Source organism: Ruditapes philippinarum, unplaced genomic scaffold (genome assembly GCF_026571515.1).
Source record: "Ruditapes philippinarum isolate M1 unplaced genomic scaffold, ASM2657151v2 ctg21146_1_1_1_1, whole genome shotgun sequence".
Lineage (NCBI taxonomy): Eukaryota > Metazoa > Mollusca > Bivalvia > Venerida > Veneridae > Ruditapes > Ruditapes philippinarum.
In genome coordinates, this window is record NW_026859769.1 from 1 (window position 1) to 12,329 (window position 12,329).

The 12,329-nt window shown below is 33.1% G+C and overlaps 1 protein-coding gene across 1 annotated transcript; it reads left to right on the forward strand.

Annotated features, from left to right (window-relative positions):
- Nucleotides 1–1,385: 1,385 nt before the first annotated feature.
- Nucleotides 1,386–11,986, forward strand: LOC132757878 (MAM and LDL-receptor class A domain-containing protein 2-like; the record flags this gene model as incomplete). The annotated part of the gene is made up of 4 exons (XM_060749370.1): nucleotides 1,386–1,616; nucleotides 9,626–9,850; nucleotides 10,127–10,275; nucleotides 11,837–11,986. Coding segments are annotated over 4 exons (755 nt in total), but the record flags the coding sequence as incomplete, so codon positions are not given.
- Between the last annotated feature and the right edge of the window lie 343 nt (nucleotides 11,987–12,329).

Consider the following 12,329-nt stretch of genomic DNA (forward strand, 5'->3'; position numbering starts at 1 on the left):
TTTAAAATATTTTATACTTTTGTTATTTGTTTGTATAATTTGTTACCCTTTTTCATATACATTGGTTAGCCTTCTTTGTTCACTTGCGTCAAGGTACTAGTGATAAAACTTTAAAAGATCCTGTATGTTGTAATTAAAGATGTAACAGCACTTGAAATATATTATATGTACATAATTGTATCATAGTTTGGAGACCTTTCTGTTGAAAATGTGTCGGGGTTAAATCGTATACATATACATGCACAGTGCATTAACTGGAGTGCGGGTATTAGTTACCCGCACTCCAGAGCATGCCCATTGATTGGCTCATTTTTGCTGGGGTTTACATATTGTGACGGCAGAGAAAGGGAAAGCGACAGAAATGTCATATTCAGATGTTCGTTCATTGGTTCATTTTTGCCGGGGTTTCATATTGTGACAACAGGGAACGTGCTTTTATGTTTGACTATGATACAAAAGAGAAAGAACACCAAAACACTCGGCAATCTGATTAATACTCGGGGGCTACGCCCCCTCGTACAAATCAGATAGCCTCGTGTTTCGGTGCTCTTTCTATTACTTATTCTTCTAAAACAATTTCAACAACAAAGAATATGTTAAATATGTACTGCAAATGGTTATTTGCATTATAAGTAATCATTAAAATCTATGCATTTATTTATTATGATAAGACTTTATCGAAAATAGATTTCTTATCACCTCCCTTTATTTACATGAAATGTAAATTCGGTAATATCTTTACAAAAAAATGCTTTGTTGAACTTACAATATTGATAAATCTTCATTTGGGCATCAGATTTATGATATAAAACCATAAACAAATTTGAGTTACAGGATCTTTTAATTTTTTTCTACAGCTTTTGTTTATTTACTAATGTCTTTCATATTTAGTAGGTAGATACTTTGTGTGGTCCTCTTAAGTCACCGGTGCAAAAATTTCTTTTTATACTTTTGCTTTGCAACCTTTATCTATTGATTGATGTCTTTCTTATAAATAGATAAATATCTTAGTTTGTACTATTTTAACTGTGGGTGGACAATTGTGACAAGGTCAAGGTTACCAGACTGTTGAAAATAAATGATTACAATTTTACTCATGCAGTCATTATTTAATGACTTATTATCTTTAATATTTTGTGTGAAGATATCTTTGGTTGTCTTCCAACTTTGGCTGGAATTAGTGAGCACTTTGGTCAAGGTCAGTGACCTTAACCAAAGAGCTAAAATTTATTTTTACACTTTTGCTCAGACTTATGTGCAATGTATACATTGCTAGATGTGCAAAATCAGGAAGTACGAGTAGTTAATGTATTATCAGCGTTATTTTCAAATACATAATGTAAAATTTATATGTTTCTACTGATATTGTTTTCTCTATATTAAAGATTATGTTCATATTTATATTCCAGGATATGTGATGTTTGCCAACGGCAAGGATAGCACTCATGCCGGGGATATTGTCAAATTCCAATCAAAGTCATTGAAGTTTCCGCCAGGATCGCACATAGAAGTCGGGTTTTCGTACATCTTCTCGGAGGCTCACACACATCCGATGACTTTGTCTGTTTACGTAACATCTGGAGGACAATCACAAACACCTAATTGGGTCAAAACCGGTACAAATACATGTATTTATTCACAGAAAAAAGTCAAAAGCTAAATTCCACACCATTACCGCTAAATGTTGCAACCGACGCTACATGTCGCAAAATATTCTGCCGTTCAATGTCGCAATGATTGCATTTAATGCCGCACGATTTTCCTTTGCCGTTAAATGTCACAACACTTCCGTTTAATGTCACAAGATGTATATTCATGATAAGATTAAGTTAATTGGTGGTATTAAATTTTAAGAAACATTTAGTAAATGTTTGTATATATTTAGTAACATTGGGGCATAAAGGAATGTCCCGATACATCTACCGACTGAAGATGAAAAATGCTTTTAAAGCGGTTTGGTCTACAATGAGCACGTTTACTAGACATATTTATTTCAAATATTGATAAAAACAATAGAAACACGTATCATTTGGATATTCTTACAAAATATTTCTTACACAAAAATGTTTCTCTAGTTCTACATGAATTAATGTGACAATTATATAATGAATTACTAATAGTTTGTTCTAAAATATTTAATTATTTACATCCACATATACAGTAATTCTGTCAAGGTTTGTTATCACACATGATACTACAATACAAATATTTGAGCCGCGTCACGACAAAACAAACATAATGGGTTTGCGACCAGCATGGATCCAGACCAGCCTGCGCATCCGCGCAGTCTGATCAGGATCCATGCTGTTCGCTTTCTAACCCTATTACAAATAGAGAAACTGATAGCGAACAGCATGGATCCTGATCAGACTGCGCGGATGCGCAGGCTGGTCTGGATCCATGCTGGTCGCAAACCCATTATGTTGGTTTTGTCGTGACGCGGCTCATTTATGGTATTGCATATTTTCCATCATAGACCAATACACTTTAAATGTCCTAGTTGTTTGTTTGCAATTAAAAAATTCAATTATAGTATGCAACTACGCTACTAGATGGTGTATATTATACTCATCTTTTAAGTATATTCTTTGTGTACTTTTGCAAGTTTATAACTAGACTACGTCACTGTCCATATTTATGCCCCTCACCGCTGTTTGTTAGAATCCCTCCAGGCACTTTGGATTTTTCATGTGTGGAAGCTATCCAGCTAGTTTAAGCCTAGGTCACAAATAAGAAAATGCCGCCGGGCGGCGTCTGTTTCTCCAAAAAATCGCAATATCGGCCGGCGTCCGACCGGCGGCAGTGACTATCGGACGGCAGCAGCTGAAAATTTTGCTCATCGGGCGGGCGCCTTCGAGTTTTAAGTAATACTTAAAAGCTAACGGCGGCCGGACGATAATTTTTGGGGTCACTGAGTATAAAATATCATCGAGCGGACATCGCTCGGTCGCCGGGCGGCGACCGGGCGATGATTTTTTGATCGGGCGATTTTTTGTTCTACTAAAACACCGTCCGATTTAAAAGGCGTTCGGGCGGACATCGGCCGGGCCCCGCCCGGTGCCTGAATAGAGACAAGTTGTCAAACGATTATCGCCCGGTACCCGGACGATTCATGTACATGCACCGGGCGGTCATCGTTTTGTCATCCGGCGACCGGGCTGCTTGTGTTTGTTGTAATTTCAGCTTGAAGAAGTTGTAATTGCCTCAAAAATATATTTGTGAATTTATTTTGAATACTAGTTAACATGAATTTTTTCTTCAATGTCCATGTGAATGTCTGATTGATTTTAACCTTCTACGGCCTCGATACTGACCGTTGGTGACTCGGTGTCAACAACACGGACCATCTCCTTGGCCTTCCCCTTGGCTTTGGCTGCTGACTTCTTTGCTGGCATAATTATAACTGGCTGATTTATAAAGGATGTCATTAAATGTAAAGTCATTGTCGCCCAGCGCCCGCGCGCAACCGTCCGATTCACTTTTAAATCGCACAGGCGCCGTACGGACATCGGGCGGCGACCGCCCGATCCGTTCAATTCTTTCTGTAAAATCCATTCGGCAAAAAATCGCCCGACGACTGTTTCATTCATGACCACGCAAGGTATCAGATTTAAAATCGCCCGGCGTCCACGACATTAAAAAATCTGCTGATTTTATAAAAATCGTTTAATCGGACGGCGCCCGTTTTATTTGTGACCTAGGCATTACGGAACGTCGGTTGTTCTACTAAAGTGCCTGTTCGTGCAGGGTATCTACCAGTAAAGCTGGACAATCTACATATGACATTACTGTGTTGGTGTGACTTTTCTATGTCTATAACCTGATTGATTAGGACTTTGCATGTCCAAATTAGACGTTATAAAAACTTATCCTTATTTGTTCTTTGTAATAACAACCTAATTAAAAAGTACAAAATTCATTTTATATTTAATCTTATGAAGCTCCTCCTAATTAAAATTTTATTTCTCAACAACTAACATTTTTATTTCTAAAAATACTTTTTATTAAGAGTTACAAATTTGTTATTAGGCTTATTTCTCCTATGAGTAAAAATTCCCATTTAGTAACAAAATCTCTTAGGCTTTTATAGCTCTTAATGAAAATTGAGAAAGTTCTTATTAGGCTTTCGAAACTCCTAGACAGAAGTAACAAAATCCTAATTAGGCTTTGACAACTCCTTTTTACGAGTTTAACAGATTTTTAATAACATTACGATTTAGCACCAGATTTAGTTTTGAAGATTTGTAGAAATAGATTAAGATTGTTATTTTGCGATAAATGATGTTTTTTACTTACCAATTATTAGGATAAGTATCCCGAGAAAAAATACATGTATTTGAATTTAAGAATATTATGATTTTATTTTGTAGCAATAGATTAATAATCTTCAGCTCGGTACACGCTACACAAATTCTATAATACAGCTTTGAAACTGCCTTTATGTCTATCTAACTGTAGCATATGCCTTTAATCTTTCATTTGTTAAATTTTCTCAAGATGGAAAAGTTATCAATGCGATAGGTGCATCAAAGAAACACTTTTTAATGACACACAATAAACAGACAGCTTGCCATTTCATATTACCTGAAAATATAGCAAATACGAATTCAACATTGGGTGACATATAGAGGATATTGAATGAGTGTATGTTCAAAACTGAATCTATTCAACGAGTTGAATAAATTATATTATGTGAGCCTCTGGCGAATTTTTCGGCGTAGCTGTATTAAAATGGATTTTGACCTAGATTTGTAACAAATGAAATTGTTAGTTACAAAATCTTCAGCTAAAAGAGGGTGTTTTTCGTATAGGATAGATCATGAGTACCAGTTGGATGTGAGATTTATCAACGAGCGAAGCGAGTTGATAAATCTCACATCCAACTGGTACGAGCGATCTATCTGACTTAGACCACAGGTAGTTTTCTCTGTTTAAGGTGAAGATTAAACATGCGTAAACGATTTCTTCTCCGACTTATTACATAGGGATATCCAAATATTTCTTACTCAATCTATTTGGCCTTATTGTAGGCAATAAAATGCACGAGAAAACGGCATAATTCATGTTATTTCATGAATATAGTCACTGAATACACAATCTTATGAATGATAGATTTTACATTCCATTATAAATTTCTACTCAGAAGAAAATTGGGAAAAAAATTAACATTTCTGAATGTGATGACATTACAATTTCGCAACTTGGGAGATTTTGCTGTTATCCCTGTTCATTCCTCATTTAAATGATTTAATGATAGCACCGTACACAGCGCTTGAATAAGAAGTCTAGAAGCAAGACTGCTTTCCGAAAAATACTCTTAGAAAGAAATCATGGGCGATGGCTGCTTATCAAAAGTGGGCGTGTTGGAGAAACGGACAGGTAACTTTCATTTAACGTTTTCCTTAATGCTTAAACAATTCTATGAGACAGGATATTATTGGTTGTCCGGCTGAAGTTGAAAATATTTTACTTGACGTATAGATTTGTTTATTTATATACATCCTGCATTGACGGTTTTTTTTACCTCATTCATGAACTAAAAAGTATTACAAACGTCCCTCTGAAGCCTTAAAGCATAGCATTTCCTTAGCGTTGCAACTGCAGCCCAGTAACCTTTCGGAAACTCCACCCCCTTCCCCACCAGTGGAATCCCCTCTTCCCAAACCAGTAAATGAATGTAAATCTACAATGTCTGCTATTAGGAATGAGCCGGGCATAATTCAGGATGAGATTATTGAAATATGTGCCTGCCAATATTACAGTAGCACAAAAGGGGTCGTTAAATTAAAATACATATATAGACTTAAGTAGTTTTGATAAACGCGCATTTCATTTTATTATTGCTTGTTTTTTCTTATTTACAAATACAGTAACTATTGAAATGACGAAATAAATTGGTGAAAGGACTATTGCTATCTGTTAGGTGTTTTATTTTTTTGGGTCGTCAGACCAAACAAATAATGATAGCGAAATTTCAGACCCTGATGCTGTTAATTGCAAATGCCGAAAGTAGTCCGTTTTTGAAGCGGTTAATTCCCTTTATATGTACACTAACGCCGAAAAATTCAGGGGAGATCACTGCGTATCGATGGTCAAATGACAGGCGCATTAATTTTCAAGCAAAATAGTTCCCGGATGGTCGAATATTTCCTATATTGTTTAATTCTTTATAGATATACATGCTTATAGTAAGCTCCATGATTATTTACATCTGTGTTAAACAACAGTAAGCATCGAAATAAAAAGGGTTACAAACCCTAATTTAGAATAATATGGTTTTCTTCAGGCCGTTAACATATAACTTCACCGTGATCGAGGGGTTTGCGCGCTCCCTTAGGAAGCGAGAGGTCTGGAGTTCAAATCCCAATTAAGGCAACTCATTTTTTTTTCAAATTGTTTAAGTTAAATAAACATTGAATTGAATATCAGTGTTGCAATTAGTCTTATAGCCAATTTACTACAATTAAAACGCTGGAAGGCATTGGTGGCACTATACAAAAACAAATTGGTTGATTCAGCGCCTTCAGTTCTTTGATTTTAAAAAGGGCATTACACTATTTACTTTACCATATACATAAAACTTTTCCCCGCATAAAGCGTGCACATAACTGTTTTTTCCTTTCAGTTGAATACAAACATGATAGTTATATCAAACACTTTACTGTGATGTGTGGGATATATCAAACACTTTTAAACTTCTCTGATTGGCCGAGAGAAAACAGCTGTGGTCTAAATTGGTGGAAAGACTGGCTGTTATGAAATTTAAGGACAAATTCGTAATCTTTAGTTTACTTGTCTCTAAGAATAAAGTTGTATTAAAAATATTTATACAATCGTAAACTAAATATCACAACGTTATGACCAAAACAAAGATATATCAAAATACAAAAATATACAGTACATGTGATTTCATGTACAATTTATTTTGTTGATAATATTAACAACAAACCCAACTTTTTGTTTTTCAGCCTTTACTTGAACATTCAAAATACAAAAATATACAGTACATGTGATTTCATGTACAATTTATTTTGTTGATAATATTAACAACAAACCCAACTTTTTGTTTTTCAGCCTTTACTTGAACATTCGATTACTACTCACTCGTACTTTATTTGCCGTAGCTTTTCTATTTTCTATGAAAATGAACGATATTTTTGATCAACAAACAGATTCTCCTGAGCTGATATGAATTGCAAAAATTAATATATTTAAAATGCAACATTATCATAAAGAATCGCAAAACTTTAAGTATTATTTTTTATGCGTAATAATAACAAATTAATTTATTCCTAGTTATTCGGCGTTTGTTTACACCGGTAAGTAAATTTACCGAAATACACCCCAATTGATTACCTCAATCTGAAACTGTCTCACTTGATAATCAGTGTCATTGATGGGTTATACAAAATTGAGTTTAGTACTTATTATAAGATAAATAGATATATTTCTGTATATATGGAACAACATTTATATTTTACATTCCACATTTAAAGTACATTGTAAAATATAACCTGTGTAGGTGTACGACACGTAGCCATGCCAGTAGGCTTAACTAGTACCACCACCTCATACCCCTCTACAACCCCCGCCCAAAAAATATTTATTTGAATAAAATCATTTAAAGCATAATAAATATTAAAAAAACACAGATCTATCCGTAAAAATATACTATATTATAACACGTTTTTACATGTATGTTTTTTTACGGATAACCAGTATAGTATACGCTCGAATTTTTTTTTCAATGATCTGTGATATTTTAACGATATTTATTATGTTTTAAATGGTTTTATTCATATATATTTTTTTGGATCGTAGTTGGATCTAGGTGAGGGATTAGTTACTGACCCGGCTAGCTCCGTACACTTGTCGGGCACTGATTGTCAGAAGACATGGTTTTGGTGGTTGAAAGTAACTTGGGGTTAATTGAAACCACCAAAAATAGATTTACGTCTCGTTTAAAGTTGCGAGAACAAAAAAGAAGAAGAAAACATAGTAAGAATTATTAATGGTAGATTACACTTTTGATTTAAGTCTTCAATTATTCATTTTCATTGCCAGATAGATAAGAAGGCATTTTAAATAGTATAGTTCAGAGTTGATATGTTCCATTGATTGTTTATTACAGTTTGTATTCTTTCATGAATAAAAGATATAAACAACAAAAGATTTTGGTGTTATTATCATGACCTAATAATTGCAGCATTTTATGCACATAAGTGCTTTTACAAAATGAAGGTCAGATACATATAAGTCAATATTATTTAACAATAAAATTCAAGTTGTCAGCTGATTGTGGCCTTTGCAGTCTCTAAATTTGGTAGTGTGGTTGGTTATTATCTGGTATTGACTTTGAAATCAGTAGTCAAAAGTCACGGTGACAAAAAAGCTTCTAGCATCTATAATAACATGACTAATTTGTTGACATTGTAGGAGCATACATGTTTCAGCTAAGTTTAGACAACTCTCATAGATTATACTAGTAACCACCAAATATATTTCACTTTAGACATTTATATTGTTATAAAGTATAAATATCATTAATTTTGACAATATTCTAAAGCTATGAGACATTTTGCACTGAATTTACGCCGATTATCTTTTTTAAAGATATTTCTTGTTTTTATTTTATTCAATGAGTTCAACAATTAATTTAGTAATGAACTTACACGAATATAATACATGTATTCTATTTATCACACACGCAAATTAAAAACTGTTCAAAGTAAAAAAGTAACATTTCATTGACGCGCCTTTAGTATAACGCTAACATTTAGCGCGTCTTAATGCAGATTGAATTTGAATAGAATCTTTCTAAAATAATTTTCTCAGTGTGTTAGATTTTAATCTGATGTCGTAGCTTAAATCAACGACATCTGGGTTGCTAAATGAAAAAACGTATATAAATGTGTTTTATCACCAATGGGGCTCTTTTGCATAAATTGTACAACCAGTTACTTTGTACTTAACAACAGATCCTTCCCTATATGATAGATAGCAAGTCCCCATATCACTTACATAACGTTAAAATAATACCAGTTGTTTAGCATAAATTTAGATATTGCAGCATTAAACGGCAAGGGAAAATGGTGCAATATTTAATATAATCATTGTGACATTTAACGGCGAAATATATTTAGATATTTAGCGCCGGTTGCGACATTTAGCGGCAAAAGCGCGACATTTAGCGACATCTAGCGTCGTTGGGACATGTAAAGGCGACACGATATGACACTTTGAGTTATAGGGGCATTACATCTTGAACGGCAGTGTTACTTACCATTAAGATTTAGCACCCGTGTAAAGAAATGGCGAAATATATCTATTAGCAAATAAAGAGGTCAACTTAAATGTTGTTGAAATAGTTCATAACTGAAAAATAATTTATAAATTTTTATGACATCGAAAAGTCAGAACACGTCATAATGCATTTTTCGTTTTCAGTTTACTTGATATTGTCCATTATCCGATTTGACTGTGATGCATTTAACAGAAAATTGCTATGTCACATAATTTTTCAAATCTTGAGTAATGAAATAACACATTTTTACGGAGTGTCAAAAGCGGCACAGGTGTGTACTCACTGATAACTACCATTGATTAAGGTTTATTTTCAATCTAGGTCACTTGTCTTCATTGAAACCTCGTTGGCATAGAGTTTGTTTTGGAACAACAACTGTAAGTGGTGACGTCACTGTTGTCTTTGAAGCGAAAGTATCATATAATTCTAATAACGGAAATCTTGCAATTGATGACGTCGTTATTGAACCGGGAACCAGTTGTCATTTGTACAATCACGTGTCTACGCCGCCGCCCTCTATAACTACGACTACGCATTCTAGCGCAAGTATGCTCAAATATTAAATTGTGTTAGTTTTGTCCGATACTAATACATGCACTAATTTTATTTGTTTCATTGCAAAAAGCTTTTCACTATTTATAGTTATAAAACACAGATAATTCATGACAGCGGCTTTCAACAAACTGTTCACTTAATAAACTTTTTTTCCTAAAGAATTTTCAGAAATACACTATAAAATCTATAGATAGTGAATAACAATGCCATTATCTGGAAAAAGTAGATATACAAACTTGATGTAATTTGCTGTGTTTTAATTTGTAGATGTATCTTCAGTGACTTGTAACTTTGACTTACCAAGTATTTGTGGTTACCTTAACAGAAATTCTGGCGACAACTTCAACTGGTTAAGACACCAGATGGCTACACAATCGGTGGGCACCGGACCAAACAGTGATCACTCATCGGGAGAGGTTCATCATCTGATTATTTTTACTATTAGTTTTGATGTTACAATTTTAAAGTATATAAAACCTGAACTCCGTCTGATAATCCGTCCGGAAAAAATCATCCGAATAATTTGTCGTCCTTATGTGTATGTCTTGGTTGGCTTACAGCTGGCACTCTGATGAGATAGTTGTAACAGCTTCTTTCATTGTGAATTAACATGTGAAATATTATTTTCTTTACATACACATCAAATAAAGAGGAAGTATGTTTTCCTTAGTAAAGCACTTGAAATTTCGGACCTATCTACCGTTATACTATTTTCATTATGAAGAAATTTACACACTAATTAAATCAAAAAATTATAATAACTATATATTTCACTTTTTCCTCCTTTACCAAATTCAAAAAATTTAAATTTCTTTTAAACCCAAATTTACCAATTTCCTTTTTTTAAGGCAATTTTTTAAAAACCCTTTTAGTTTTTTTAACAATTTTTGGTTAATTAAAGAGGGGGTAAAATCCTTTTCCAAATTTTCCCCGAAAAATTTAAGGGAAAGTGAAAAAAACCATTGGCTTTAAAAAAAATTTAAAAAAAGGTTTTTTTCCCGTTTTCAAATTTTAAAACCCCGGGAAAAAACCCCGGGAAAAAAATTCCCCCAGTACGGGGACATTTTGGTTAAAAAATTTTTTGTTTTAAAGGTAGAAACCTCCATTTGGCCAAAGGAAAAATTTTGGTTTTTAAAAACGTTTTTTTTATAAAAATCCCCCAAAGGCGGGGAACCCCCTTTCCCAATAAAGTTTTATTAAAAGGAATTTAATTTTTGGAACTCAAGTTTTGGTCTCCAAGTTTGGTTTTTCCCGTTTTCAAGTTAGAAATTTAAAAAACATATATTTTTAAAATGTTTTTTTCTAATTGTTAACATTTTTCCAATTGTTTTTAAAATTTTTAAAAATTTTTTAAAACGAAATGATTTTGGGGCAAAAATTGGCCAAAAAAGGGTTAAAAAAAACCGGAAAGGGGAAAATTTTGGCTTAAGAAAAACATTGGTTTTAAAATTAAAATTTTTAAAAAGAAAAAAACCAAAAACCCTTTTTAAATTTCCCCCTCATTTAAAAATGAGGAAAGTTTTCCATTTTTTTTTTTTAATATTGGAAAAACAAATGTTAAACAAGAATTTTTTTTTTTTTTAAAAATGAAAATATAAAGTGAAAAATTCATTGAAACAGGCACAAACAGTGTAACAACTTTTAAAAATTAATTTTTATCAATCTGGTTTAAAAAAAAAATTTCGTACATTTTGAAATTTATCATTTTTTTTGAATATACTTTCATCAACAATACAAAAGTTGTTCATTACATTATATCATGTACAGTTATGAAAAAATAATGATATGAAACATAGCGGTGTTTTAATCATTTATTCGATTTTGGTTCATTTGAAACGTCAGCAGGACCTCTAAGAATATAAGTCCTATCGACAAAAATTTATGGACATAGCTTTTATATTCCGACATGTCATCTACAAGTATTTGTTCTAAATTGTGTGTGTATGTTTGTATTTTTTGAATGTTAATCTAAATCAGGTACCTAACCCAATCGACTTGGGCCAGCGGGAATGTATACAAATTACCCACAATGTCCCTCTCGATGTGAAGATAGTTTTCGAGGGTGGTGGTTGCAGTGGTTACCAAGGTGATATAGCTATAGATGACGTGTTTTGGATCATGGTGACTGTAAGAATGACGTGGACCCACGATACAAAACAGTGACTTTAAGTAACCACACATTACTTTATCTTCTAGTTTTTCAGCTTTCTATACATTTGTAAAACGTTCAGACGATAGGAATAATTCTAATCGATTCCTTATACCTTTATAGAAAGAATAGGTAACTTTAATTTCCAATCAAGGGGTATGTTAAATGGCATATAAATTACAATAATAATGAGATCAACATCCAAAAAGATGTTTAAAGAATAAGGAATACGAAAACAGAAAAACAAAAAAACAAAACAAACTTATTTATGGAAATAACCTAACATTTTTCTACTAGACTTATTTTATTGTCTCAGGAACA